Source organism: Ylistrum balloti, unplaced genomic scaffold (assembly GCF_031769215.1).
Source record: "Ylistrum balloti isolate Yb309-2 unplaced genomic scaffold, AGI_CSIRO_Ybal_v1 Utg370238, whole genome shotgun sequence".
Classification (NCBI taxonomy): domain Eukaryota; kingdom Metazoa; phylum Mollusca; class Bivalvia; order Pectinida; family Pectinidae; genus Ylistrum; species Ylistrum balloti.
Genome location: NW_026782194.1, coordinates 255,924 through 283,282, shown reverse-complemented (window position 1 = coordinate 283,282; position 27,359 = coordinate 255,924). Strand labels below are relative to the sequence as shown.

At 34.5% G+C, this 27,359-nt stretch overlaps 1 protein-coding gene across 1 annotated transcript in view; it reads left to right on the top strand.

Annotated features, from left to right (window-relative positions):
* Positions 1-27,359, top strand: part of LOC132552121 (ADP-ribosylation factor GTPase-activating protein 1-like) — a 33,138-nt gene that overhangs the window by 478 nt on the left and 5,301 nt on the right. The window contains exons 2-8 of the mRNA XM_060216260.1: positions 716-825; positions 1,439-1,610; positions 1,846-2,030; positions 4,242-4,310; positions 4,778-4,886; positions 5,844-5,900; positions 26,649-26,738. Of these exons, the coding sequence (XP_060072243.1) occupies positions 716-825; positions 1,439-1,610; positions 1,846-2,030; positions 4,242-4,310; positions 4,778-4,886; positions 5,844-5,900; positions 26,649-26,738 (792 nt within the window). The remainder of the gene's footprint in view (positions 1-715; positions 826-1,438; positions 1,611-1,845; positions 2,031-4,241; positions 4,311-4,777; positions 4,887-5,843; positions 5,901-26,648; positions 26,739-27,359) is intronic.

Below are 27,359 nucleotides of genomic sequence, written 5' to 3'. Positions count from 1 at the left end.
AAAGGAAACGTCTGAAAAGAGCATAGCTTTAATAATGATAAAAACAGAGGAATCTGACTGAAGTTAATAAGTTAATAGGGCATAAATACATTATGATATACAAGGCATAACACACACACACACACATATATATATATATATGTTAAGCTATTTAACAGTTTTATAACAGATTTAGATAAGAGTATGATACATCATTGAATCTAAGTTATGAAAATAGATTACTTGGAAAATGTCTATTTTTTCTAAAAGAGTGAAAGTTATTAACTTTACACTGTTAAAGTTACACTGTTTAAAGTCTAAAAGTTCTTAAATTACAAAAAAGTTTGAAACTCTCGATTTGCTCAGAAACCTGTATATTAATTTAGACAGCAAGTTTGATATATTCTGAGATTGTAGGATCACTTAAGTCTGAGTCAATCAGGTAACAAATGAAAAACAAAAAGAACTGGCTGATTAGTGACTGATCAATTAAATCAACATTAGCAAAGCTAGTGAAAAGTAGAAGATGGCAAACAGAACCTTGTCATTGCAGGTGAATGACAAAAATTGCCTCTGCACCAAGTTGACAGTGGTTTGTGAAGATGACATGCTACTATCCAGACATGAAAACTTTTGATTCTTTTCATTTAAAAGCTTAATCACAATAAAAAGAAAACTAAAAAAAACTTGGGACCATCAAAATCCTTTTATGAATACATTTGCTTTGATTTTACAGTCATGTTTTGAATGCGGCGTCCACAATCCCCAGTGGGTGAGTGTGACCTATGGAATCTGGATTTGTCTAGAATGTTCAGGAAAACACAGAGGTTTAGGCGTTCATCTCAGGTAAGCTTTTATTGACATCATTGCTGTTCTTTACTGATTAATTACTTATACATACAGAGTGTTTTATTTGTTAATTTGTTTTATTCGTTATTGATATGATCATAATATCAGATAACATTCAAGAACAAAGCCCAGGTGTAGGTGAAACAAATCTGATTATTTATTTCAAAGTCAGTTGTAATGAGTGTAGTAAGTTCTTAAGTGTCTGCAAGATGTCAGTTTTTTCAAAGTCACTTGCTTGCTTTTCTGAGAAGACACAAAATTTTTCACATGATAAATTGTGATATCTTCTATTCAGATTACTTGTTCATACTTGTAAAAGCTCAACAATGTTTAAGAACGAGAATTCAAATTTTCTTATGGAATTTTGAAATCATTGGAATTTTCTACATTCACATTTTACTTAACAGTACTGGTAATTTATTATTTTTAAACTAATTAAATTCTAAGCTTGGACAGCAAGACAATAAATTCCGCAGACATTTGGAAAATGAGCTTGTAAGATGATAAAGAAGTAAGATGGAATGTTATGTATCCAAGGTGAATTGAAGATGTTCAATGCAACAAAAAATTGAGTTTTCATACTTTATAAACATCTTATTTCTTTATTCAGTTTTGTAAGATCAGTTTCTATGGATAAATGGAAAGATTCTGAACTTGAAAAAATGAAAGTAGGAGGAAACAGGAAAGCAAAAGACTTTTTCAAGTCCCAGCCTGATTATACCGATGGAATGTCTCTGCATGACAAGTACAACTCAAAGGCTGCAGCACTGTACCGTGATAAGGTAAGCACTGTACTGTGATAAGGTAAGCACTGTACTGTGATAAGGTAAGCACTGTACCTTGATAACGTAAGCACTGTAACATGATAAGGTAAGCACGGTTTTGTGATGAGTTAAGCACTGTAATTTTGTGTTCTTTTTTTTGTCAGATCATGTTTCATTCTGTTTAAACCTATGGTATGAAAGTGTACATTCTATACTTGTTTGAAGTGTGCACAAACATCTTTTATCTAAACAGATTACTACAGAGGCTGAAGGCAGGCCATGGAGCATCAAGACTTCATCTGCGAGAAATTATGTTGCTGCCTTGCCACAAGCTGGATTGAAGACATCATCTAGCTCAAGTCGTAATTACACGAACAGCAGTTCTTCAGATTTCTCTTTCTCTGACAACCAGAGTTACCAAAAGGATATGATCAACAGGTACATTTCACATAATGTGTTAATGAAAACTTAGGAGTACTGAAACCAAATTGTTATCTTAATTGACCTTGTGACCTAACTACTTTAAACCACAGGTTATTGTCAGCCCCTTACTTTAAACCACAAGTTATTGTCAGCCCCTTACTGTAAACCACAGGCTTTTAGTCAGCAACCTAACTACTTTAAACCACAGGTTATTGTCAGCCCCTAACTTTAAACCACAGGTTATTGTTAGCCCCTAACTTTAAACCACAGGTTATTGTCAGCCCCTAACTTTAAACCACAGGTTATTGTCAGCCCCTAACTTTAAACCACAGGTTATTGTCAGCCCCTAACTTTAAACCACAGGTTATTGTTAGCCCCTAACTTTAAACCACAGGTTATTGGTAGCCCCTAACTTTAAACCACAGGTTATTGTCAGCCCCTAACTTTAAACCACAGGTTATTTTATAGCCCCTTAGCTACTTTAAACCACAGGTTATTGTCAGCCTCTAACTTTAAACCACAGGTTATTGTTAGCCCCTTAGCTACTTTAAACCACAGGTTATTGTCAGCCCCTAACTTTAAACCACAGGTTATTGGTAGCCCCTAACTTTAAACCACAGGTTATTGTCAGCCCCTAACTTTAAACCACAGGTTATTTTATAGCCCCTTAGCTACTTTAAACCACAGGTTGTTGTAAGCCCCTTACTTTAAACCACAGGTTAACCACAGGTTATTGTTAGCCCCTTAGCTACTTTAAACCACAGGTTATTGTCAGCCCCTAACTTTAAACCACAGGTTATTGTTAGCCCCTTAGCTACTTTAAACCACAGGTTATTGTCAGCCCCTAACTTTAAACCACAGGTTATTGTTAGCCCCTTAGCTACTTTAAACCACAGGTTATTGTCAGCCCCTAATTTTAAACCACAGGTTAAACCAATTTTAATTGCCCTTCATGGGCTTGCACAAATGTTCAGAAAATAATATAAACACAGTCATTTTGCTCTTCCTCTTCCACTTCACTTCTGTGCTATTTGTACAATGGTTAGAGACATACAACAATATTATGGCTATAAAAGGATTAATTTAAGATTTAAAAGACAGTGAATGTTATCCAAGTGTGATTATATTTGTCGGGGTTATTTTTGTAATAATATATGACATAACTTTTTGGGAAACACCTTGGGTATCGTCGGTTCCTGTTTAGTCCCGCGGTTGAGTTCCTGTCCTGATTTCCATCGAAACATAGGTAGATACAGAAAAAGTATTTAAATATATGTTTACACTTAACTTTTGAAACATTACATTGGTATCAGCTTGTAGATAAGGGATAGATGTTTTGATCCATGTGCAATTTAATTCCATGATTAGTGTTAGGGTACTGACCGAGTCACACATTACTTATTAACCTCGCTATACATGGGGCCAGAGCTCTGATTTATGCTTGCAGAGCCACCTCGCTGGTAGACAAGCAGTTTGATTAATAGTTAAATGATTGGAAACATTGTTAGCCTCCTTTCTTTAAACTCTTCAGCAATCTAGCATGTAGTTTGATGTCTGATTTCTATTTTATTGTATAGTGGAAACAGAGTGCCTGTTTAGATCCCGTTACTATTAGTTACATGTATGTCAATTTCTAATTAAAATATTTTTGCTTAAAGTTGACAAAGTTAGACATACTATCACCAGGATTTGCCATGGTATATTCAGATCTTTTCTTTTTTACATACTTACTTTTTAAAAGTTTAATCAACATCTGAGTTTGATAGAGATAGAGGTAAAAGTAATTGATCATTTCAGGATAAAAATCTTTTTCAAATTTTTGTCTTGGTAATAGTATTAGTACCAGATGTGACAGGAAAGAACAACAAACCTGTGTATATTGTGATTCAGCTTTGATTAATATACAGTATGATATGTAACGGACACAGTGATCATGATATCTCTGTATTGTGTCAGTAGTTAGACGTAGTATGAAAAGTCACTTCCAATAATAGATTTGAAACAAGAAAGGTAACTGACTACTCCACTAAATATTGTAATTTAACATTGACAACTATGGCTTATAGCATTGTGTGTCCTTTAAAATATAGGGATGTAATGTATAAGGTAGGAAAAGATATTTTCCATTTGATATTTCTGACTGTATTCTTTTTGACAAAATGAGAAAAAAAAATGGAAGTTTAGTCGTTTCTATTGGCATTTTACGATGTTAAAAATTCCTTTCAGTGATGACTTCAAGAAACAGAGAGATGGTTTCTTTGATAGAGTACAGCAAGAGAATGCACAACGTCCAGAGTAAGTTTTTAAATCTCTAGAAAAGGTGTGGACCTGGGCACTAGGGAGATGGGGGTACAGTTACTGAAAAGTGACCTATATCCCCATTATCAAAGTACACCATTATACAAATACCAAGACATCTTAGAATTACATTTAACACACAGAATTTTTCTACCAATCCAAGGAATTAACAATGTATTTGAGGAGACAATTTAAGATATGATATGTATAAATACAGCAACTACAAGTCCATTTGTTTTTCCATGAACTTTGACATTGCTTGAGTAAGTCTGAGCTAAAGTCCTCTTATAAATAGTGTATAACAGTAAGCAATGATAGAGGGGAGATAACTTGTATGATCATAAATAGCATACGATGGTAAGCTGTAAAAAAAGGGGGAGATAACTTCTGTGATATTGATATTTTATCTGGTGTCAATTTTTTGTTAGAAGATTGGCTGAAGTTTTCTTGTGTTTTATTTTCAGACACTTGCCACCTAGCCAGGGAGGGAAGTATGTAGGATTTGGAAGTACGGTCACTCCAACCAAAAGAGACGATGATTTCTTTGAAAACACTTTTTCCTCCATTCAATCTGTGAGTAAAGCCTAATTATCATTCACGTTGGTTTTTATTTATTGTGGGAAATGTTGTTAGGACTCAAAGTGGCCTTTTTGTGTTGATCTGTAAGACTGTCTGTACCTTAAATCAGGGTGCCATTGGGAACATGTTTTTATCACTATTCCTCCTGAACATAAAGAGTTAACAGATGATCCTAAATAAAATTAGGATATTTGCTACATTGACATCATGGTCGCTATCTTGAAAATTTTATTACTTCATTACTTCTCCTCCTGAACAGAAAGATATATCATGACAGGACTTTTACTTTTGAATTGTATGGCTGTATGATCTACAAATAGTCCTAAATAAAATTTTGACCTATGCCAGCCACATTCAAGATGGCTTCATGGTTGCCATCTTGAAAATTACTTTATCTCTTCGAAAAAAGAATTTTGCATCAAGACAGGACTTCCAATGATGGGTTGTGAATAGGTTACAAATGGCTGTAATATAACTGGGACCTGCACTACATTCATGATGGCTGTCATGACAGCATGTTGAAAATATTGTAGTATTTATTTCTCCTGAACAGAAGGTTTCATTAAGACAGGACATTTAGCTGAAAATGTGATGGAAAGTTCTTAATAAATAATCCGATAAAATTTCATTCTCTCTCTTTCTTTTTTTTTCAAAGAAAACATGTGAATGGTTGTCATATTGATGTCACTACTTTAGGAAGTTATCATAGTTTAGGAAAATGATGTCAAAATTTAAGTTTTACTTCATTATAAATTACAAAAATTAATAATAAGTTTTGTGATAAACAGTGAAAATATAAAAAAAAATTTCTGGTAGTATCATTTGCTTAGTTTGATAATAGTTTTATTTGAAAATGTCTCTCGTGGTTTATATATATATATATATCCTGTTCCTCTCAATGAAAAGAAGATTTCCTATCATTATTATAAACAAAGTACTTTTTTTTTACAGGGATGGTCATCATTTACAGTTGGGGCTTCAAAAATGGCAGCAGTAGCTTCAGAAAAGGTAGGATTGTTTCTACTATCAAAGCTTGGTGCATTTAAATACCAATACTTTTTGCATGCTTTCTAATGAATGAGTAGTACATCCATATGTTGTGTGATTACGTACCGTATACACAGAAATGTTTGACCATGTTTTTATTTTTTCCTTCCCTCAAACTAGTTATGTATAGGACACTGTCCTTTAAGCCTATCTGTTATTGGGAGTAAATTTTGTTCATTGGTTTGGTTTGTCAGTAGACACAGTAGACACTGTAGACACTGTAGACACAGTAGACACTGTAGACACTGTAGACACAGTAGACACTGTAGACACAGTAGACACTGTAGACACAGTAGACACAGTAGACACAGTAGACACTGTATGCATTTTAATATTGTATAGTTGGTAATATTTGTGGTAGATTTAATTTCGCTCTATTCACAGTCAGTAAATATTATAGAAATTAATACCCAGCGTCCATTTCTAAAGCAATTAACAAAATTTAGAACACATGTTATGTCGGTATACATGGACACTATTTCATTAACATGTGTGAAAATAAATACTGATGAACTAGCCCAAATTGTGACTACCTCAAAAATATTATCCCACCAAAAATAACAACTATACAGTAGTTGTCTAGTCTCCAAAAGTCACTTTGAATGCCCTACAGTGGCTTGTTATATTTCTCCTAAATAATCCTCATCCCAACAGAGCAATTACCTTGAACTAACAGTTCAATAGAACTGAGATATCTTAGGTCATTGTATCTATGTTATTATTGCTGCTTATGTTTTCATGCAGTATTTTCCCACCCTGACAAGTAAATTTGATAGTTTCTCATAACTACACTCCACAATCACTGTTATTGCAGACCTTAGTACACTGTTCAAGTTTATTTCTGTGTCACAGTTTTCCTGGTGAAGATAAGTCCTTGATGACAAATATATAATGCTATGCAGTTTTTTTTCCGGGTTTGTACATGTAACTCTGAAGTTATAGATCAAGGGATAGAAATGCAGATATAATCTGGTAGAAAACCTGACAAATCTGATAGATAAACCTGTCCGCAGGAAATTTGAGACTACGTGGGTTAATATCAACCTTAAAATGTTCACGTATCGCTGTTTTAGTCTTAAAGTCAACCACATTATCTGTGATATCATGTGTTTGACCCCTCACCTTTAAATCTATGACATGTTATATGAATCACAGGGGCCATTGATAAAAATGATGACTTAATACTGTACACCTGCACAGAATTATACGTAGTGATGTTTAAGGAACTGCTGAGGCGTGATTATACAAACAACCTCATGAGAAGATGTTATTGGAATATCCCCCATTGTGTATTCAATTAGATATCAGCTGTGTATTGTCAATTAAATTTCAGCTGGTGTATTGTCAATTAAATTTCAGCTGTGTATTGCCAATTAATTTATCAGCTGGTGAATTGTCAATCAATTTTCAGCTAATGTGTATTGTCAATTAAATATCAGCTGGTATATTGTCAGTTAAATATTAGCTGGTGTATTGTCAATTAAATATCAGCTGGTGTATTGTCAATTAAATATCAGCTGTCAATTAAATATCAGCTGGTCAATTAATTATCAGCTGTGTATTGTCAATGAAATTTCAGCTGTGTATTGTCAATTAATTTATCAGCTGGTGAATTTTTCAATCAAATTTTAGCTGTGCATGTCAATTTAATATGTCAGTTGGTGTATTGTCAATTAAATATCAGCTGGTGTATTGTCAATTAAATATCAGTTGGTGTGTTGTCAATTAAATATTTAGCTGGCATATTGTCAATTAAATATCAGCTGGTGTTTTGTCAATTAAATATTTAGATGGCATATTGTCAATTAAATATCAGCTAATGTGTTATCAGTTATTTTATATCTCAAGAATGGACATGTCAGTTGTAAAGTTTCTGTCCAAACAAATGTACAGTCAGGACATCTTAACTCACAGTATACAAACACTATTTTTAAATATATTGATTTTTTAGCGAAGTGCATTGCAATCTTTTCTGGACTTTGACAAAGAATGTTATTGACCACTAGTAGAAAAATTCAGTACCTTTGTTTACATTTTTGAATCTTTAATTAGGACAGTATAATTCTGCTATCAACAGTCCAGACAAGTATTTCAGTTATATTGTCAAAATGTGCCGTAATTTCCTTGAATACATGTACTGAGTATATGTTTTCATTTTTGTTGAACACTGCTGTCATTTTGACAGAAAGTTCAATCACATTCTTTTATTTATAGAAAAACAAGGATTTTCTGTATAGCTCAAACACATTTATACAAAATATATTTCGAACATAAGAAAGATTTCTTGTACCCATCATTAGAGGTCTTCTCAAACTGTTGACTTCATTTGATTATCAACAACAGCTGTTTAGATGCTGCAGGATCAAAATTATATAGTGGAATTTTTTTTTTCTTTAATGTTATTTCACATCTTTATCATGTAACTTATACAAGAGTAAAATAGGAGATTCTAGGCTGTATTTTCTCTCATAGACCTCTACTAGGCACATACTAAACATCTATGGTAATATCTTCCCTTTTTCTTACAAAGTCAGACTACATAAAAAAAATATAAATGAAATGACACTACTAGGAAAAATACAATATTATTGATAATTGTTTTATGATATGAGATAGTATGGAGGTCTACTCCTGGCTTCAGCAAGATTTCATCACCCCAAATGTTGCAGCTTGTTTGGAAATAACATATTGAGAATCTAGGGTACACAGTACTCCAACATATATAGCATGGTTAAGCTTCTCTACATTTTCAGATAATTCAAGTGATTCTAATTGTAAGGAACCTGAGCTTTTACAGTTAAGAAAAAAATGCTGATCTGATTGACACAGATGAGATTTGTGTTTTAAGTTTTAATGAAGGAAAAGGGATCTTTGTGCCATTCCATCAACTGCCTGCTAATGTTTTCCTGGAACTGTGGTCGGCCTGGTAATCTGATTGCCTTTGGTGTAGCAATGAGACATTAGGTTACATTTATAATAGTGCTGTTTTTACTTGATTCTGTCTCTAATCTGAAACCTTATTCTTTGAGACAAATTTCTTCATTACTGGAGTGTCGGGCATTCCTGGAATCAAATAAGAAGTGTAAATACATATATCTAGTTTGTGGTCAAAGAGACAGACCTCACCAGAATGTCAGGAAACAGATTTAATTTTTTTTCTATACTTGTTAGGTGAATGTCTATAAAATCTTATTTTTATTTATATACCGTATATATTTACTACATGTATACAAATGACGTAAGTTTGAAATTTATTTTTAATATGCTGTTGGATGTCTTTATGATGAATTGCTTCAAATGGTATTTTGTAAACTTAGAAAATCTCTTATTCAAAAATATTTTAGACAAAGCTAACGAGTCTGTGTTGCTAGATTACTAAGATGGTGTGAGTCATACGAGCCGAGACGCACTGTGGGCATGACTGACAGGTCATTGGAGGCAAACCCAGGAGTATAGAAGTCTTTAATGTAAAAGATTCAAAACTTCTTAAAAATCTTTTACGTCTCGATGTTCGACTGGTAATTGTATGGTCTGGTCAGAAAGCTAGTCTGTGTAGATGATGGGTGACGTTAAAGATCGTAGTTTATCATGTGTTTGTTTCATTCAAGATTACATCATCTTGTTTTGATCAAATTTCATATAGAATTTGAAAGTTTGAAGCAGACCAAGTGTATAAGTATGAGAGAGTATAAGAAATTCGAGATGGCATCACTACACAACATTGTATGTATGTTATGAAAAGGACAAAAATAAGATGATATCTACGGAGGGTCTCATTACAGACAGAATTATCAGATTTAGTTGGGAGAATGTCATTATACACAGGGTAAACAAGATGGAATCTGTATAGGGTGTCATTATACACAGAGAATATAGGATGGATTCTGTATAGGGTGTTGATCTAGACAGGAATTATGAAATTAAGTCGACAGAGTGTGTCATTATAGACAGGGAAAATAAGATGGATTTTGTATAGGGTGTCATTATAGACAGGGTATACCAGAAGAAATCTAATTTAGATGTCCCCATGGGCTTATAAGGCTTAGATTGACTGTGTAATTTTTTTAAGATCATTGTCCGACAGCCTATTTAGTCTAATTACTGGTTAGTTTGATGATGGTAAATCTAATTGACTCGCTCATCAGGGAATTACGATCGTTGAATGAATTACCATATTCCTGTGATAATGGCTGTAATTGGATCCTACCTAGTAGGCGTATGTTTAGTTCTTTTCCGCCCCCACTCCCCAAGCTAATCTTCAGGTCTGGATATTGCAGTTTTATGAAAAGTCTTATTGAGAAACAATGTTTTGTATGTAAGTACAGATTTTATCATCTGATGATATTTTTTTTCCTTTTGTGCGTACTTTGAAGGAAGGAGGATTGTGTTTTCAGAGAGAGGTTTTGATATTTTTACGGTAAAGCCTAACCATGCTTGTCATCGTCTATGGTGATAAATTCCTGCTAGTAATGACAGGATGATTTGTATTACTGACATATTAATTAGTGCCTGTTGTTATTGAAATTTTTACTTGCTGATTCTGTGTTTACAGGCCAGTTAAACATTTTATACAATTTTCATAATAGATTATAAATAGCTGAATCAACCTGTTAGTTGAGTGTGTGTGTGTAATATACTTAACACCTTTGTCGGTGTACAAGACACCGAAACATTAAATACAACAATCATTTCTTACTACCATTTTCACTAGGTGCAAATTTTGTCTATTTTGGCGACTAGTTCTGAAGCACTGAAATATGTACAAATATTAACCTCACTAGAAATAAACTTTCTAACATTTTCTGGAACATACCAAAACGATGGTGTGAATATGCTTATGTAACATACTGAGTACCACCAGTATAGAGACGCATTCTACAGGTGAGTGTTGTTTACACCAAGTACCCAGTATGTATGTACTGCAATACTGAAAAAAATTTCTTTTGAGACTTCAAGCATTCCTGATTTCAGCAATACGAGAAGTTCAAATTGATTTACTTTTGGGAAATCTAATCCACCATTGGCGGTCACTAATTTGGCTATGACAGGTAAGCATCCTATTAGGCATGGGAGGGACACTGGTCAGTTAATTAATTTTTCATCGCCCATAATGACTTTTAAAACTTCATTAGCAAGGAATGCCCAAATTAACTTCCAACTGAATGAGGGGTCTTGTTTTTCTGTTAAGGTAGCAAGGTAAAGGTTAATCTTAGTTTGATGTACGGCTTCATTTACTGGCGACCCAGTCTTTGAATTCAAACATGCTAGCAATCTTCACCTCCGGGTTACAAAAAACTTACACTCAAGAAAATAAGTTATCCTTGACACGTAAATGAACAGATTTACTAAATATATGTCAGTAGCTGTGTGGGCACATACTGTACACATTCTACTGAAAAGGAAAATATGTGCTTTTAAATGAACACTAAAAAAAAAGAATTTTTAAATGGGACAAACACTAAGATAAACCCCCCTGAAATTTCGTTATTGAATTTCCTGATAAGATACATGTCTTATTTCATTTAATCATTTTGTTGTTGCTAGTGGAAACATTTGATTTCTGTTTATGAAAGAGCAAATTCAATTAAGTTGGAGCAGTTTTTCAATGAAATAAGAAAAACTGCTTTTTGATGGAAATATTCAGTCAAAATTTTGCCTAGATATACATGTATTTTCCATCAAGTGTTTATCAAGAAAGTTTTGAATATAATGCATTGTTGTGTTGTATTGGAGAATGAGAATTTACAAAATATTTTCACTGCCACATTTTGTGTATTGTAGACAATATATAGCGTATAATGGTAATATTGTCTGTATATCATTACACTACCTGTGTTTAAGTATTGCTACAACCTTAATCAGTATGTTAGCCAAACACTGTACTAGGTTTTGTTCTTACTGGCAAAGGTTAACGTTTTTTGTGTAACAGATATTTATCATTGTATTGTGAGCTGTACAAATCAGGCTTCATCCAGGGTCCATTGTCAGTCCATTGTCGGTCCGTTGTCTGGCCATCTTGAATTTAGGTAGCTGAAGGCTGTTATCTCTGTTTCTTGAGAATATCATAAGAATATTTCTCCAACTTTGTGTGTATGTTCCCCATTGCCCCTAGTTGTGTCCATTTAATTTTTAGACTGAACAATTAATTAATATGGACGACAGGTAGCAATCTTGGATATTTGTCAGTTGAAGTTTGTTATCAATATTCTTTGAGAACTATTGGAAAGATATTTCTGTTATTTGTGTTTGGATGCATGTGTCCGTTCCCTTAGTCCGGAGTTGTGCCCCTTTGATTTTGCGTTTAATTTGGAAAACAAAATGGTAAGCTGGTACCCATGTTGGATTTTGGCAGCTTAAACTTGTTATTGCTATTTCTCAGCAAATTCTTTTTAGGTCTTTCTCAATATCTTATGCAGGATTATCAATGACTTGTGTGAAAGAGGAGGAAATTAGAGAAAATATCAGTCTTGCATAGAAGCACACAGTAGTTGGAGGGAAGATCTGTCTGGGATATCTTCTATTTAAGTGGCACTGAAATCGTCTGCTCAAAAGGTCTCTTAAGTCCTGGATTCATGTCCTTGATGTCAACTTATCTGCAATATTTAAGTTCAAGGAGAAAATATACGATCCTATTTGTAAGAAGAGTATGCAGATATGTGCTTACTGGAGAACAGAAACCTAAGTGACTACAGTGCAGTGAATGTCAAAGTGATTTAAAATATTATTGATAAACCAACCATTTACATACAAATATGTGTATATCTTCTCTCACATGTTTGTAAATAGGTTCCTTTTATATATTCCTTGTCATGATACAGATACTCGCAGAGACATAAATACAGGTAAAACACTACAGACTTAAGTCAGTTAGAAGGTTGCCAGTAGTCTCCTTTGTGACACCATTACATCTTTTTGCAATATCAGTTGTATGATTTAATACAAACTTGGATTGTTGTGTAGCAGATATAAATTAAAATCATGTTACAGCATTTTAATAAAGGATTTGTCAAATCCCCATACGTATGTTCTCAAACTCCAGAGGCCAAGACACTTGATATCAGGAAATGTCCTTGGAAATCATCTTGATTAAGATGTGTATAATGTAGAGAAGAGATATTATGAGATTTGCATGACGTGTGATTTAAGGTACAATAAATGCCATCCAGCACACGGCCATTATGATATCAGTAATAAATCGCCATCAAAATTCTTGTTAAATATCTGTTTCAAATGGCCGATCGTGCTGTCGATTAAAAATGATTTGTTTTAATGGAACTCAAATTAAATCAGCATTTAAGAAAGTAACATGTGTAAAGAATAGAAATTTAAGCATCGAACTGTCTTCTTGTGGTATTCATGATTGTTATAAATGACATAGGTTTGCAGACAAACATCATGAATTGTACTAGCACACAATATATTTGCCCGTAAAGCTCTGTCATTTATAATGTGTAACGTACAAGAAATAATATGGGACTATAAGAATTTTGTCAGCATGAAAGGGTCTTCACTGACATTGAACAGCACAGACACTGATGGAGATATTGTTAAGTAAACCATACATAACCTCAGGCCCTATATCTGTGCATAGACAATCTTTGGAGGCTCCCAAGCCAAACAAGTTCAATAATTGATATTTTACGCCTTTGAAACACATCAATAAAATAAAGGATTATCTGTGTTTAACTCATTTGCAAAGTTATATTAAATGTTTCACCGTCAATTTTGATAAATTGGCTTCCGTTGTCTGTTATATCAATTTTGGTCGAGGGAACGTAAAAAAGGGTGTGACATATATTCCAGTGTGGCTTACATGTGGATCAAATAAAAAGAAATCGTTGAAAATTGGCTCAGTGGCTTATATACTAGTGTGATTTAGAACCAGGAAAATACAGTAATTCTCTCTATCTGTCCAACTTTTGGATGATTCAATATATGTGTCCCATGATACCTAACTTGATTCGATGGTCTTCCTCAGTCAACCTCTATAATTAACCAGTACACAGTGTGTATTTGTATGATAGTAATGATTAAGTACACTGGACCTTAGAAATTAGGAGCAAGTTGGTAGTTTACTGTTTAAACATAGCATCAACCTCATTTGGACAAGAAATACGGCATGAAGTTTCTCTTCTTTTTTCCCCCCAAAATCATCTTCTTAACCGTTTGAAGTTTCTATTGATTTCTAGAATGTGTTTGTTTGTTTTCTGGAAAATTTTCATTACTGTAACGGAAACCGTGGAAATTAATCTCTCAAGTGTTGTTTAATACAGGTTTGTCAAGTAAACCAATTGAGAGCATTTAATTTGTGTGTGGCAGTGTTCAGTTCAGAATCATTTTGAAAACCATTTAGGGAACTTTCATTAAGAAGGTACTCTTCTGAGCAGTAAACAATTCCAGTTTTCAACTATTTTTCTGATAATGTTTTTTAGGTCACCTGAGGGAAAGTGTCTCCTGAGACAAAGTCTGTCAAAACTTTAACATTTTCGACTTCTTCTCAAAACTCCTGGGTGGGGCCAAAAGGGATCAGATTGACTCTGATTTCAATAATCTTCTTCTCGACTCCCTGATAAGGTAGAATCAAATACTGTTCATGGATGGTAGCATCTTAAGGTGCTTTACTAAAATTGTGAATTTCATGGCCCCAGGTTCTCACAATTCCCCCGTGGCGAGGGGGTATAGTCTACTCTAGCTTATATAGGAAAAATTGATTTTTGAGCATAATTTGTTTAGTTTCCATTGGAAATTTTTCAAACATAGTTAGAATTTTGAGTGAAGAATGATGACTTGATGGTATACCGATTTTGTTCCTGACTTACCCCCAGGGGCTGATGGATGAGGCCAAAAGTGATCATATTGATTCAAATTTCAAAAATCTTTTTCTCTATCTCCAAATATGGTAGAATCAAAAGCTCTTCTTGGATGGAAACATCTTAAGGTGCTTTACAAAAATTGTGAATTTCACGCCCCAAGGGTCTCACATTTCCCCTACAGGGAGGGGGTAAAGTTTACTATAGTTTATATAGGAAAAATAAATTTTTGAGCATAATTTGATTAAATTTTCATAGAAAAATTGCATTTTTGAGCATAATATTGGTTATTTTCCACTGGAATTATAAGTTTAGGATGACAGTTTTGATGGTATGCATGTATTAACACTGGCTTACTCTTTTCAGTGTCACAATTTCCTTTTTCATGACACTTGATAACTACCCTTTAGCTTTTACATTCAATATTGCTTATCTCAGATGACCATCAAGGCCATTTGTTTTGAAAAGTTCCTTTTTTAGAAAGAAGTTCGTTTTTTAGAAAGAAGATTAAAAGCTAAAAATCTATGTTTCTGCACTGCATTTTCCTGTGCAGTCATCAGAATATGTTTAACAGGAAATAATTAATTTTCACATATTTTCATTTTTTTCCTGAATAACAGACATTCTCTGTTATTTTCACGGCAACCTTTTTAAGATAAATTTTCATCTTACATTCCACAGTAAAGGTATGGTACTTGGATATTAAGAAAAAAAGTCGAAGTGGAAATACGAAGTTTTCATCTGATTTAATGGGCTTTAAACTGCATAGTAACAAAAAATTGAAAGTGTTTCAAAATGACTTTATTTGACCATCTTCTAGTGTGAAACTTTTGTAAAGATTTCATGTTTAGATAGAGAAATTTTCAAAGATACTTTTCTTGATTAAAAAAGAGGTCACTGTGCTTTAATTTTCACCTAAAATGCTGGAATTCACTAATTTGAAATCTGTGATTGGTAATGATGTGATAATTTATTCAAAATTAAGTTGAAATCTACCCAAGACTTCAAGAGTTATACTCAAGATAATTACCTTAGCAACCACGAAATGTTAAAATTGTTAACCAAATCACTACACCATCAAAAGAAGTAGTCCACAAGTAAAATTTCTTAAAAACGACATAATGTTCACATTTTTAAAAATCTATTTATACAACTATAGATGATAAAGTGTACAGGAATACAAAAGTGGAAGATATGTTGAAATTTATTTTACATCGTATTTCAGTTGTGTGTCTTACTTTTTTGGTCGAATGTTAAAGGAATTCATCAGTAATCGAAAGGAGCCTTGGTTACTGATAATGATTTGGAACTTTATTTAAGAGACGTTATACTGTAAATAAGAAATTACCAGTTATCACCGAAAGTCTATTCAGTTTACCACGGGATATGAACAGCATGATGGACAATCTATTGTTTATGATCATGTCAAGTTTGTCAAATCTTTTCCTCCTTTACCTGTGTTAGTTATCCTATAATTACATCTACTGCTGATACACAATAAAATACCTGTTTCTTTAGGCACCATGCTGATAGATTAAATATTGTTTTATCTCAAGCGCGTCACAGTCCTGTAGGAAGTATGAACATTTTAGATACTGCCCAAAAACATATTATTCATGCTTAAGGTATGCCACACCACTAGATAACGTACATAGAAAATCTACAACAATATCTAGTTATACCAATTAATGGTAAATAATGATGATTCATTGATGCAACCTTGTGACAGCGTTCACCATGTTGTGTTGCCATGGTAATTACAGGCTTGCAGATTCATTTCCTGGAGGTTTCACCTATAGCTATCCAATTCACACACAGTCACACTCATCCTTTAGAAGGAAGAAGGTTTAATCTGTGTCGGACCAGGATTATGTGCTGATACATCCATCTGTTTTCCTATTGATTTGTGGCAATGGAAAGTTGGCTTGGCTGACTTGAGACTTGCTGATGATGATAAGCCCCTGATTTAGACGTCTGCTGCAAACTGAATGATCGAGAGTCCTTGATTTCCTGTGACCTGGACAGGAACACAGAGAATATTGGATGTATTTTTTGTCGTTGACAGAGCCAGTAATACGTTTGAATTGATTGAACATTTACACAGCAACAATTTCAAAACACCTGGAGTCGAGTAACTGGCTGTGAATCCCAGGTTTGTATTCGAGGGTAAATGTAAATTTTTACAGCACCTTTGTGTGCAGTTGTAGATTTGTATCAGATGTTCAGTTCATATTTATATTGGATAGCCGTGAGGACATTTTCTGTAACATGTCTGCTGCACAAGTGTTATAAAGACACTGGTTGTAAGTGGTGGTGAATTTGAGAAAACTTCTTTTAAACATGCCAGTCTCAACTGTCTCTGTAAGATTTGTTGGAACAGTTCCCGTCTTATATTTCAGTCCCCACATGTTGATTATTAGTGGGAATTGTCAGGTGAAGGAGTATTATGTCAGGTTTGAATCTAATCAAATTTTTCTTCTGTATAAGGAAAATCTGAACACCAGGCAGACGTGTTTTTTTTTTTAGGGAGTTAGAAATAGCAAAGAGACACGTGACTAGCATTAGGGTCGTAACATACACCGTGTCTGAAAGCCTAGAGCTCGGCACTAGTGATCAATAGTCAAATTTCCATGGAAATGCTTTTATATGAAAACATCAGACTGTTCCTCCCACAAGTTTCCCAGGGTTGTCTACAATGATCTAGTTACATGCTCATTATATGTATCTCTAGCCTGTACAATTATATTGTACCATGTTTAGTCTTGTCTGTATAACTAATATATCCAGTCCTGACTGTCTTATCCTCTGTACAATAACATTTGTACCTTGTCTAGTCCAGACTGAGATATCCTACATTTGTACAATGTCTAGTCCAGACTGAGATATCCTACATTTGTACAAAGTCTAGTCCTGTCTGAACAATTAGACTTGTACAATGAATGTCTAGTCCAGACTGAGATATCCTACATTTGTACAAAGTCTAGTCCTGTCTGAACAATTAGACTTGTACAATGAATGTCTAGTCCAGACTGAGATATCCCACATTTGTACAAAGTCTAGTCCTGTCTGAACAATTAGACTTGTACAATGAATGTCTAGTCCAGACTGAGATATCCTACATTTGTACAAAGTCTAGTCCTGTCTGAACAATTAGACTTGTACAATGAATGTCTAGTTCAGACTGAGATATCCTACATTTGTACAATGTCTAGTCCAGACTGAGATATCCTACATTTGTACAATGTCTAGTTCAGACTGAGATATCCTACATTTGTACAATGTCTAGTCCAGACTGAGATATCCCACATTTGTACAATGTCTAGTCCAGACTGAGATATCCTACATTTGTACAATGTCTAGTCCAGACTGAGATATCCCACATTTGTACAATACCTGTTGTACAATGCCTAGTTCAGGGTGTGTTTCAGCTACCTGTATATTAGCAGAATCATATGCTCAGTTAAGGCCCAGAGAACTTGCCATAAGTATGAATTTGATAATCCAACAATTAACATAGATAATGTGTCCTAACTCTCCTCATATAGGATACACCCAATCAACATGACAGGTGTGACTTTATACACAGGTAACAAGGATACTTTGTCCTGACTATCCCTATATGAGATGTACCCAATCAACATGACAGGTGTGACTTTATACACAGGTGTGACTTTATACACAGGTAACAAGGACACTTTGTCCTGACTATCCCTATATGAGATGTACCCAATTAACATGACAGGTGTGACTTTATACACAGGTGTGACTTTATACACAGGTAACAAGGACACTTTGTCCTGACTATCCCTATATGAGATGTACCCAATCAACATGACAGGTGTGACTTTATACACAGGTGTGACTTTATACACAGGTAACAAGGACACTTTGTCCTGACTATCCCTATATGAGATGTACCCAATCAACTGGACAGATGTGACTTTATACACAGGTGTGACTTTATACACAGGTAACAAGGATTCTTTGTCCTGACTATCCATATATGAGATGTACCAAATCAACTGGACAGATGTGACTTTATACACAGGTGTGACTTTATACACAGGTGTGACTTTATACACAGGTAACAAGGATTCATTGTCCTGACTATCCCTATATGAGATGTACCCAATCAACTGAACAGGTGTGACTTTATACACAGGATTAATTGATGGTGGGTCAGACCCTTTGGGAGTCCAAACAGGTGAGGTCAAGTAGGTGAAATAGAGGAAAAGCTGGGTAGTCCTTCATTTTTACTGTTGTGATGAATGTGGTTTGACAAATTTTGGTCAGAAATATTTTTGGGGAAAGGGTACTCAATTTTTTATGATCCATGGTCTGATCCCTCTAACAAAGCAAAAAATCAATCAAAATAAAGGTAACTCATTATTATAATTCTTCCGTTAGGATAAATAGATTTCAATGGGGTCATTAGGGATTCAATGTGCATACATGATGGGTCTGACTCTTCGGAGGAAGTTATATAAAATCCTTCCCTTTCTGTATTTATCAAGCGATTTTGACCAAACCAAACCAGTCGAGCAATACAGGCCCCACAGACCTTTGACTTTTCTGCATATCTGATGCGTGCCAGGTAAATGTGTTTTAGTGATATAGACAACAGATTAAAAAAAAATAATAAAAAGTTATAAGATTGCCTAGATACACAAGCTCAAATACAAAACCTTCTTGCTTTGTGTGCTTGAAATTAAATAAATAAAAAAAAAACAGGAGAGACTGGTGCTGTTTAGCTCTCTGATGTGGAGGTGTGTATATGGATGGGTCAGACCATGAGTTAACGGTGACACATGGGGGTATTGATTTTAAATGCTGTGGCCATCTTTGGTGGCTGTGTAGAGCCTGATGTTGGCGATGACTGTCAGAACACAGATGTTACATACATTTTAAAGTCTGTTCAGTGTTCAGTCTACAGGTTTCTACTACTGTTTAGTGTTCATTGGATATTTCTGTGTTCTACATTGTAAGTATTAAGGTTCATGTTTAATCATTGAACATCTTATAGAAATGTTTTTATCTCTAGAAATGAAGTTAAGACGGGTACTATAATAGTGCAGTACTGCAGGCACAGCACAGTAGCTCGATCATTTGTTATTTAGAAAGCATGAGAAATAATGTGGTGCAGTGCTGAAATCATACAACATAATGAATGTCAAAGTCAGTAATTGTTATCTTACAAGCTGTCACATGATAGATTCTGTTCCTCTTGCCCAATCCTGGGATTGCAGGTAACTTACGAGTAATCTTGGGAAACATTCCCTTGTGGGAGTTGTGTTATTAGAGAACATATGTTATGTAATCATATTAAAATGATTGTCTTTGTAAATTTGTGTATTTGATTGATATATGAGAAAATTTGTTTATGATAAAGGATAGTGTTAATTGTAGCAGGTTAAAGTCATATGGTGTTTTATTTTCAACATTTTATTTTCATTTATAAACCAGGAATCATTAATACAACAAATTTCATCACAAATGAAATGGAACATATTACATCGTGTGTTAGAGTATATGTCAGTCATAAATTACTGACGCAAGGATGGTCAATAACTGAGTGTATCCATACAGAATGTACTTGTTCGGGGGTGTATCTTTACAGAATGTTCTTGTTTGTAAGTGTATCCTTACAGAATGTACTTGTTCGGGGGTGTATCTTTACAGAATGTTCTTGTTTGTAAGTGTATCCTTACAGAATGTACTTGTTTGTAAGTGTATCCTTATAGAATGTACTTGTTTGTAAGTGTATCCTTACAGAATGTTCTTGTTTGTAAGTGTATCCTTACAGAATGTACTTGTTTGTAAGTGTATCTTTACAGAATGTACATGTTTGTAAGTGTATCCTTACAGAATGTTCTTGTTTGTAAGTGTATCCTTACAGAATGTACTTGTTTGTAAGTGTATCTTTACAGAATGTACTTGTTTGTAAGTGTATCCTTATAGAATGTACTTGTTTGTAAGTGTATCTTTACAGAATATTCTTGTTTGTAAGTGTATCTTTACAGAACGTACTTGTTTATAAGTGTATCCTTACAGAATGGTCTTGTTTGTAAGTGTTTCCTTATAGAATGTTCTTGTTTGTAAGTGTATCCTTACAGAACGTACTTGTTTGTAAGTGTATCCTTACAAATGTCCTTATTTTGGAGGGGATCCTTAGGGAAAGTCCTTGTTTAGGAGTGCATCCTTAGAGAAAGTCCTTGTTTGGGGGTGCATCCTTAGGGAAAGTTCTTGTTTGGGAGTGAATTCTTAGGGAATGTTCTTGTTTGGGAGTGAATCCTAAGGGAAAGTTCTTGTTTGGGAGTGAATCCTTACAGAATTATATTGTTATAAGAGTACATTCTTGCAAAAACTTCTTGTTTGGGAATACATCTCATAGAAAGTTCTTGAGATCCAAAAGGCAAACAGCAGAAATTTTCTATTGTCATATTTTTTTTCTTGTCTTTCGATCAAAGGTAATCTTTATTGTACTGTAGATATAACTAAAGCATCATAATATCAAACATTTGTAACCGTGAAATTTTCTGAAAAAGTTTTTATGAAATTGTCTTTATGGTGACAGTAATATGAGAATGGATATATATGTTCAGTGTATATCATTGATATATACATAAAGCATATCTTATTGTATATTGTACACCCATTACGTAGGAGTTTGATATCTAACCTGTGTGCATGTGGGAGTTTGGTATATGTAACCCTTGTCTTTTATCTGCATTATTATCCATATAGTGTTGTATAGGCTACAATCTAAACCAGTCAGCGTGTTCAGTGGTTCAATTTGGTGGAGTTTATTAGATAATTTGGATGACAGGAAGCTCTGTATCAGCCTGAGGGGCTGTTTGATTATGTAAATCTAGGGAGGCTTCCTGTAGCATTCAACCAATAGATAATTAAGATGGAATTTCAAAAAGATCACATTTTTAAGCTGTGATAAGGCTCACCATGGAAAACTGTGTCAAGTATGGTCTGCAGCAATGTGCAGTGGTGAAAACAGTCAAAACATTGCATGTATTACTGGTACAATAAGTGTCAGAGGTAGTGAATGATTATTTGTAAGTTCTGTTAAAGGAAACTTTATAAATAGTTATACTGAATCTATTATAGTGCCCTGGAAAATGAAGCTAATTGGAACTGGACTGTCTAGGACTGTGTGTATCTTATTCATTTTTTCAATTTTCTTGTGAGAAGTATCAGGGTTTAATCCATTTTCAAAAGTGAAAATTTGAAAAAATGGGAAAGCAAATTTACTGAAATATTTCTGTAGGGGAAATGTTCATTAAGATTTGTGCAAAAACCTGTCTCAAGATATAAGTAGTTGGAATGAAGGAAAATCTTATGCTCTAAAGAGAAGCTTTTTTAAACTTAAGATTTAAAATTAAACTTAATACTCTATACAGGGAAACATTTGTACTCTTTAATTTTTATTTTGGTCCTGGTGTGAAGAAAAAAAAATATTTTGAGGGAAATTTAACAATGCAAAGTGAACTTGTTTTAAGAGAATGTGTTACATTCACATAAAAATACACTGAAACATGCTTTAAAGCCAAAGGATTAGATTTAAGGACGCCATCTATTTTTGCCCTACTTGCAAATGGGCAAATTGGGTTGAAGATAATATATGGAGAAACTTATCTCATATACAGTATTACTAGCTAATGGTTGAATTTCTTTACAATGTGTTAACATACAATCACAACAGAGTTCAAACCTCAGCAGTAAGTGTCTTGACAGAATGAGAGACATTTCTGTTAATTTGTCCATAACTGATGTTAGGATCTAGAGATTCTTAAAAGATATTATATCCTGCAAAGGAATTATGGGAAGAGTTCTCTTGCCTCTGGGTAAGTACCTGTAAATTGATTACTAAGGTCAGTAGATATTCTGTGATAGCAGACACAACTGATTAACACAGCAGAGAAGTGTCAGTCAACAATCGATGACAGCACATGTCTACACTAAACAAAAATAGTCAGTAGGTTTGACATTTTTTGCACATTAAGTGATTAGCTTGAGTGCTGTGCATGTCTTCAATTTCCATTGACTGGAAACCATTTAAAGAAAGTGTACATTATTTGTACAAGTGAAGGACTACTCGTACATGTGGAGGGCTGTTAGTACACTTAGAGGGCTGTATGTACATGTGGAGGGCTGTTTGTACACTTAGAGGGGTGTTTGTACACTTAGAGGGCTGTTTTATAAATGTTGACAGCTCCTAGTACATATTGATTGCTGTATGTGCAGGTCTATTTTTACACTGTGTGGAGGACAGTAGAGGACTGTTTGTACACTTAGAGGGCTATTTGTACATGTAGAGGGCTGTTTGTACATGTGGAGGGCTGTTTGTACACTTAAGAGAGCTGTTTGTACACTTAGAGAGCTGTTTGTACACTTAGAGGGCAGTTTGTACACTTAGAGGGCTATTTGTACATGTAGAGGGCTGTTTGTACATGTGGAGGGCTGTTTGTACACTTAGAGGGGTGTTTGTACACTTAGAGGGCTGTTTTATAAATGTTGACAGCTCCTGGTACATGTTGATTGCTGTATGTGCAGGTCTATTTTTACACTGTGTGGAGGACAGTAGAGGACTGTTTGTTCATTTGGAGAGCTGTTTATACACAAGGAGGGCTGTTTGTAGATAAGGAGGGCTCTCTGTAAATAAGGAAGGCTCTTTGTGTGTGTTGGGGCTGTTGATGGATTTTCTACATGTGAAGTGATGTTTGCAAGTATGGATGGCTGTTTGTAGATGGGGAGGGCTTTTGTAAAGGAGAAAGGCTCTTTGTTAATCAGAGGGGCTGTTGGTACATGTGGAGGGCACTTTTCAATGAAAGAGGGCTGTTTGTACATGTAGGGAGTGTTTGTACATGTAGAGGGCTCTTTTTAGGTGAGGAGGGCTGTTTGTACATGTGGAGAGTTGTTTGTAGATGAAAAGGGTTGTTTGTTATAACTTCTTGTCTGTGTGAATTAAATAATGTTTGTCATGGAGGGATCTTCATATGAAGAAAAAGGAAGATTAATCTTGGTATATCATAGGCCTCATGTCCATGGAGTTCTGACTGAGTCGAATACTAATAGCTCAGTTAGATTAGTGTTTCATCCCAACCTGCATCACCATGTAAAATCCATTAAAACAAAAATTTGGTGAGCTGATGAAAAGGCTCAAATTTTGCAATTACCTTAATTGAAAAACGGTGAATTTTCTCTGTACTCTTGATTATATTCTTAGTTGTAGACACGAAATAGTGGCAGATTGTTTGTTTTTAAGAGAAATACATAAGTTGCCATGGTAACCAAACAAATAACAAATTTTAGTTTTATCAGTAACACCTTATGAAAAGTGTTGGTGTGATCACGTCAGAAGCAATGTAACTAGTCTTCAAAACAGCAGCAAACAATTCATATTTCATTCCATTTCACCTTTTTCTGAGAATTTGGGAAACAAGTAAATGTTGATTAACTAAGAGATTGTTTCTTGAAAATGTATTCATAACCTCCACTGTGATTGGTGTTGTTGTTGTGTATACAACTTCCACTGTGACAGGTGTTGTTGTTGTGTATACAACTTCCACTGTGACAGGTGTTGTTGTGTATACAACTTCCACTGTGACAGGTGTTGTTGTGTATACAACTTCCACTGTGACAGGTGTTGTAGGTGTTGTTGTTGTGTATACAATTTCCACACTGTTAAAGGTGTTGTGTGTTGTGTATACAACTTCCACTGTGACAGGTGTTGTGTATACAACTTCCACTGTGACAGGTGTTGTGTGTTGTGTATACAACTTCCACTGTGTTGTGTATACAACTTCCACTGTGACAGGTGTTGTGTGTTGTGTATACAACTTCCACTGTGCTGTGTATACAACTTCCACTGTGACAGGTGTTGTGTATACAACTTCCACTGTGACAGGTGTTGTGTGTTGTATATACAACTTCCACTGTGTTGTGTATACAACTTCCACTGAGACAGGTGTTGTGTGTTGTGTATACAACTTCCACTGTGTTGTGTTTACAACTTCCACTGTGACAGGTGTTCTGTGTTGTGTATACAACTTCCACTGTAAGAGGTGTTGTTTGTTGTGTATACAACTTCCACTGTGACAGGTGTTGTGTGTTGTGTATATAAATTCCACTGTAACAGGGGTTTTGTATTCAACTTCCACTGTGACAGGTGTTGTGTATACAACTTCCACTGTGACAGGTGCTGTTTGTTGTGTATACAACTTCCACTGTAACAGGGGTTTTGTATACAACTTCCACTGTGACAGGTGTTGTTTGTTGTGTATACAACTTCCACTGTGACAGGTGCTGTTTGTTGTGTATACATCTTCCCGTGTGACAGGGGTTTTGTATACAGTTTCCACTGTGACAGGTGTTATATGTTGTGTATACAACTTCCACTGTGACAGGTGTTTTGTATACAACTTACACTGTGACAAGTGTTGTTTGTTGTGTATACAACTTCCACTGTGACAGGTGTTGTTGTTGTGTTAGACTTTAAACATTTTGGTTTTTATACAAGATAAGTTGCATCATATACCTCAACAAAAGGAGTATTTATTCTATCTCCGATGGCAGACCAGTATGTATGCAGTCCCCAGTCATTGTTTATACATCGAAGCTTCCATGAAGTCATTACTTTGTCCCATTTCGGGTTTCCGCCATTCTTATGATGACGTGTTAAATGTGGAAAACCTGAATTGTTATGTGTGATTCTACTCCAGTTTAAGTGTGAGCATGTGAACATGCCTTGGTCTCTAGTTAGTTTTACTTGTTTCTGGAGAATTCTGAAATTCTGTACATGGCAACATGACAGTTATGCAATCAGTACTTTTGCCAATGTTGACTTTCTTTATTTAGGGCAGCCATTTTACCAGCCACAGTAACCTGTACGGGAGACGGTGCTAAATTTCTGCTGGATGTAGTGAAAATGACATATAATTTACATTTAAAACAATAATACTGTGCTTGTGTGGGAATCTTTAACATTTTCTAAATAAAACACATTAGGAAGTGTAGGCACATAATAAGGAAACAGCATTTAGAGTGCCTATATACCGGTGTGACTTATAACCAGGAAAATATGGTGTATATTTAGAGATAATAGAGATGGATACTGAGTATGTTAACCTTGATATTTCCCCTCAGCTATAAACAGAGCGTTTGCACATATTTTAAAGTTAGTGAAGTGCTTTATGTTGGCAAATGCAGCTTTTTAGCATGAACAAGGTACAATTAAGTCTATAAATGATATTGCTTATTAAGCAATTTTCTTTCTTTCAAGTGCATGAGCATTTGTGTGATTCTTCTTTTGCCAAAGCTTTATCAAATCACACTAAATTGTCAATGGTACACAGGGTCTCTGTCCTTAAAGTATACTTTTGATGGCTTTTTCTGGAGAAGAACTGAATAAATTAGTCTCAAATTTCATGACCTTGTTCCCAATATTGGTGTATTGTCCATGTTGAGATTGATCAGAGAAACAAAATGGCTGATAGATGGCCATCTTGGATTTTTTACATGCCTAAAAAGTTAAAAAAAAAAAAAAGAGTCAATTTTGGGATAAATTGTTAAAAAATCATTTTGATAATTTAGTTTGTTATTGTTATTTGTGGGGAAGTACTGTTCTTGTTGATGTTACTATATAAATGTCCACATATAATGGAAAATGAGAAGAGGAAAGAAAGAAGAAGGAAAGAAAGGAAAACATCCAGCTTTAATTAAATGACCACTCCTACAATGATGGCCACCAAGATTCCTGTGATATCCCTAGTTACACTTATGGTTTTTTTATTTGAATATTTTGTTAAATTTTGTTGTGTTATTTAAATATTTAGTTAAATTTTGTTGTGTATTTTGTGTTACTATGATTGTTGTTGTGCACTCCTAGGCCTCACATGTAGCTACCCTGACTGCAGCCAAAACCAAGGAACTCGGACAATCAGTCAACGACTCTGTCATCAAACCCACAAAGGACAAGGTATACACCAGGAGGCTGTTTGACTTAACAAATTATAACTGACACCAAGGTTACTAACTTTGTATAACTGATACTACCAGTATTATAACTAACACCAAGGTTACTAACTTTGTATAACTGATACTAACAGTATTATAACTAGCACCAAGGTTACAAACTTTGTATAACTGATACTAACAGTATTATAACTAACACCAAGGTTACAAACTTTGTATAACTGAAACTAACAGTATTATAACTAAGACAGCAGTTACAAACTTTGTATAACTGATGTTACAAACTTTGCATAACTGATACTACCAGTATTATAACTAGCACCAAGGTTACAAACTTTGTATAACTGATACTAACAGTATTATAACTAACACCAAAGTTACTAACTTTGTATAACTGATACTAACAGTATTATAACTAAGACAGAAGTTACAAACTTTGTATAACTGATGTTACAAACTTTGCATAACTGATACTAACATTATTGTAACTAACACCAAGGTTACAAACTGCAACCCATGGTACCATAACTTACGACAGACTCCACTTATACAACATTAAACTGTGACGGATGTCAGGAAATCCATATAACTGTACAATCTCTCTAATCAGAATTATATCAACAAT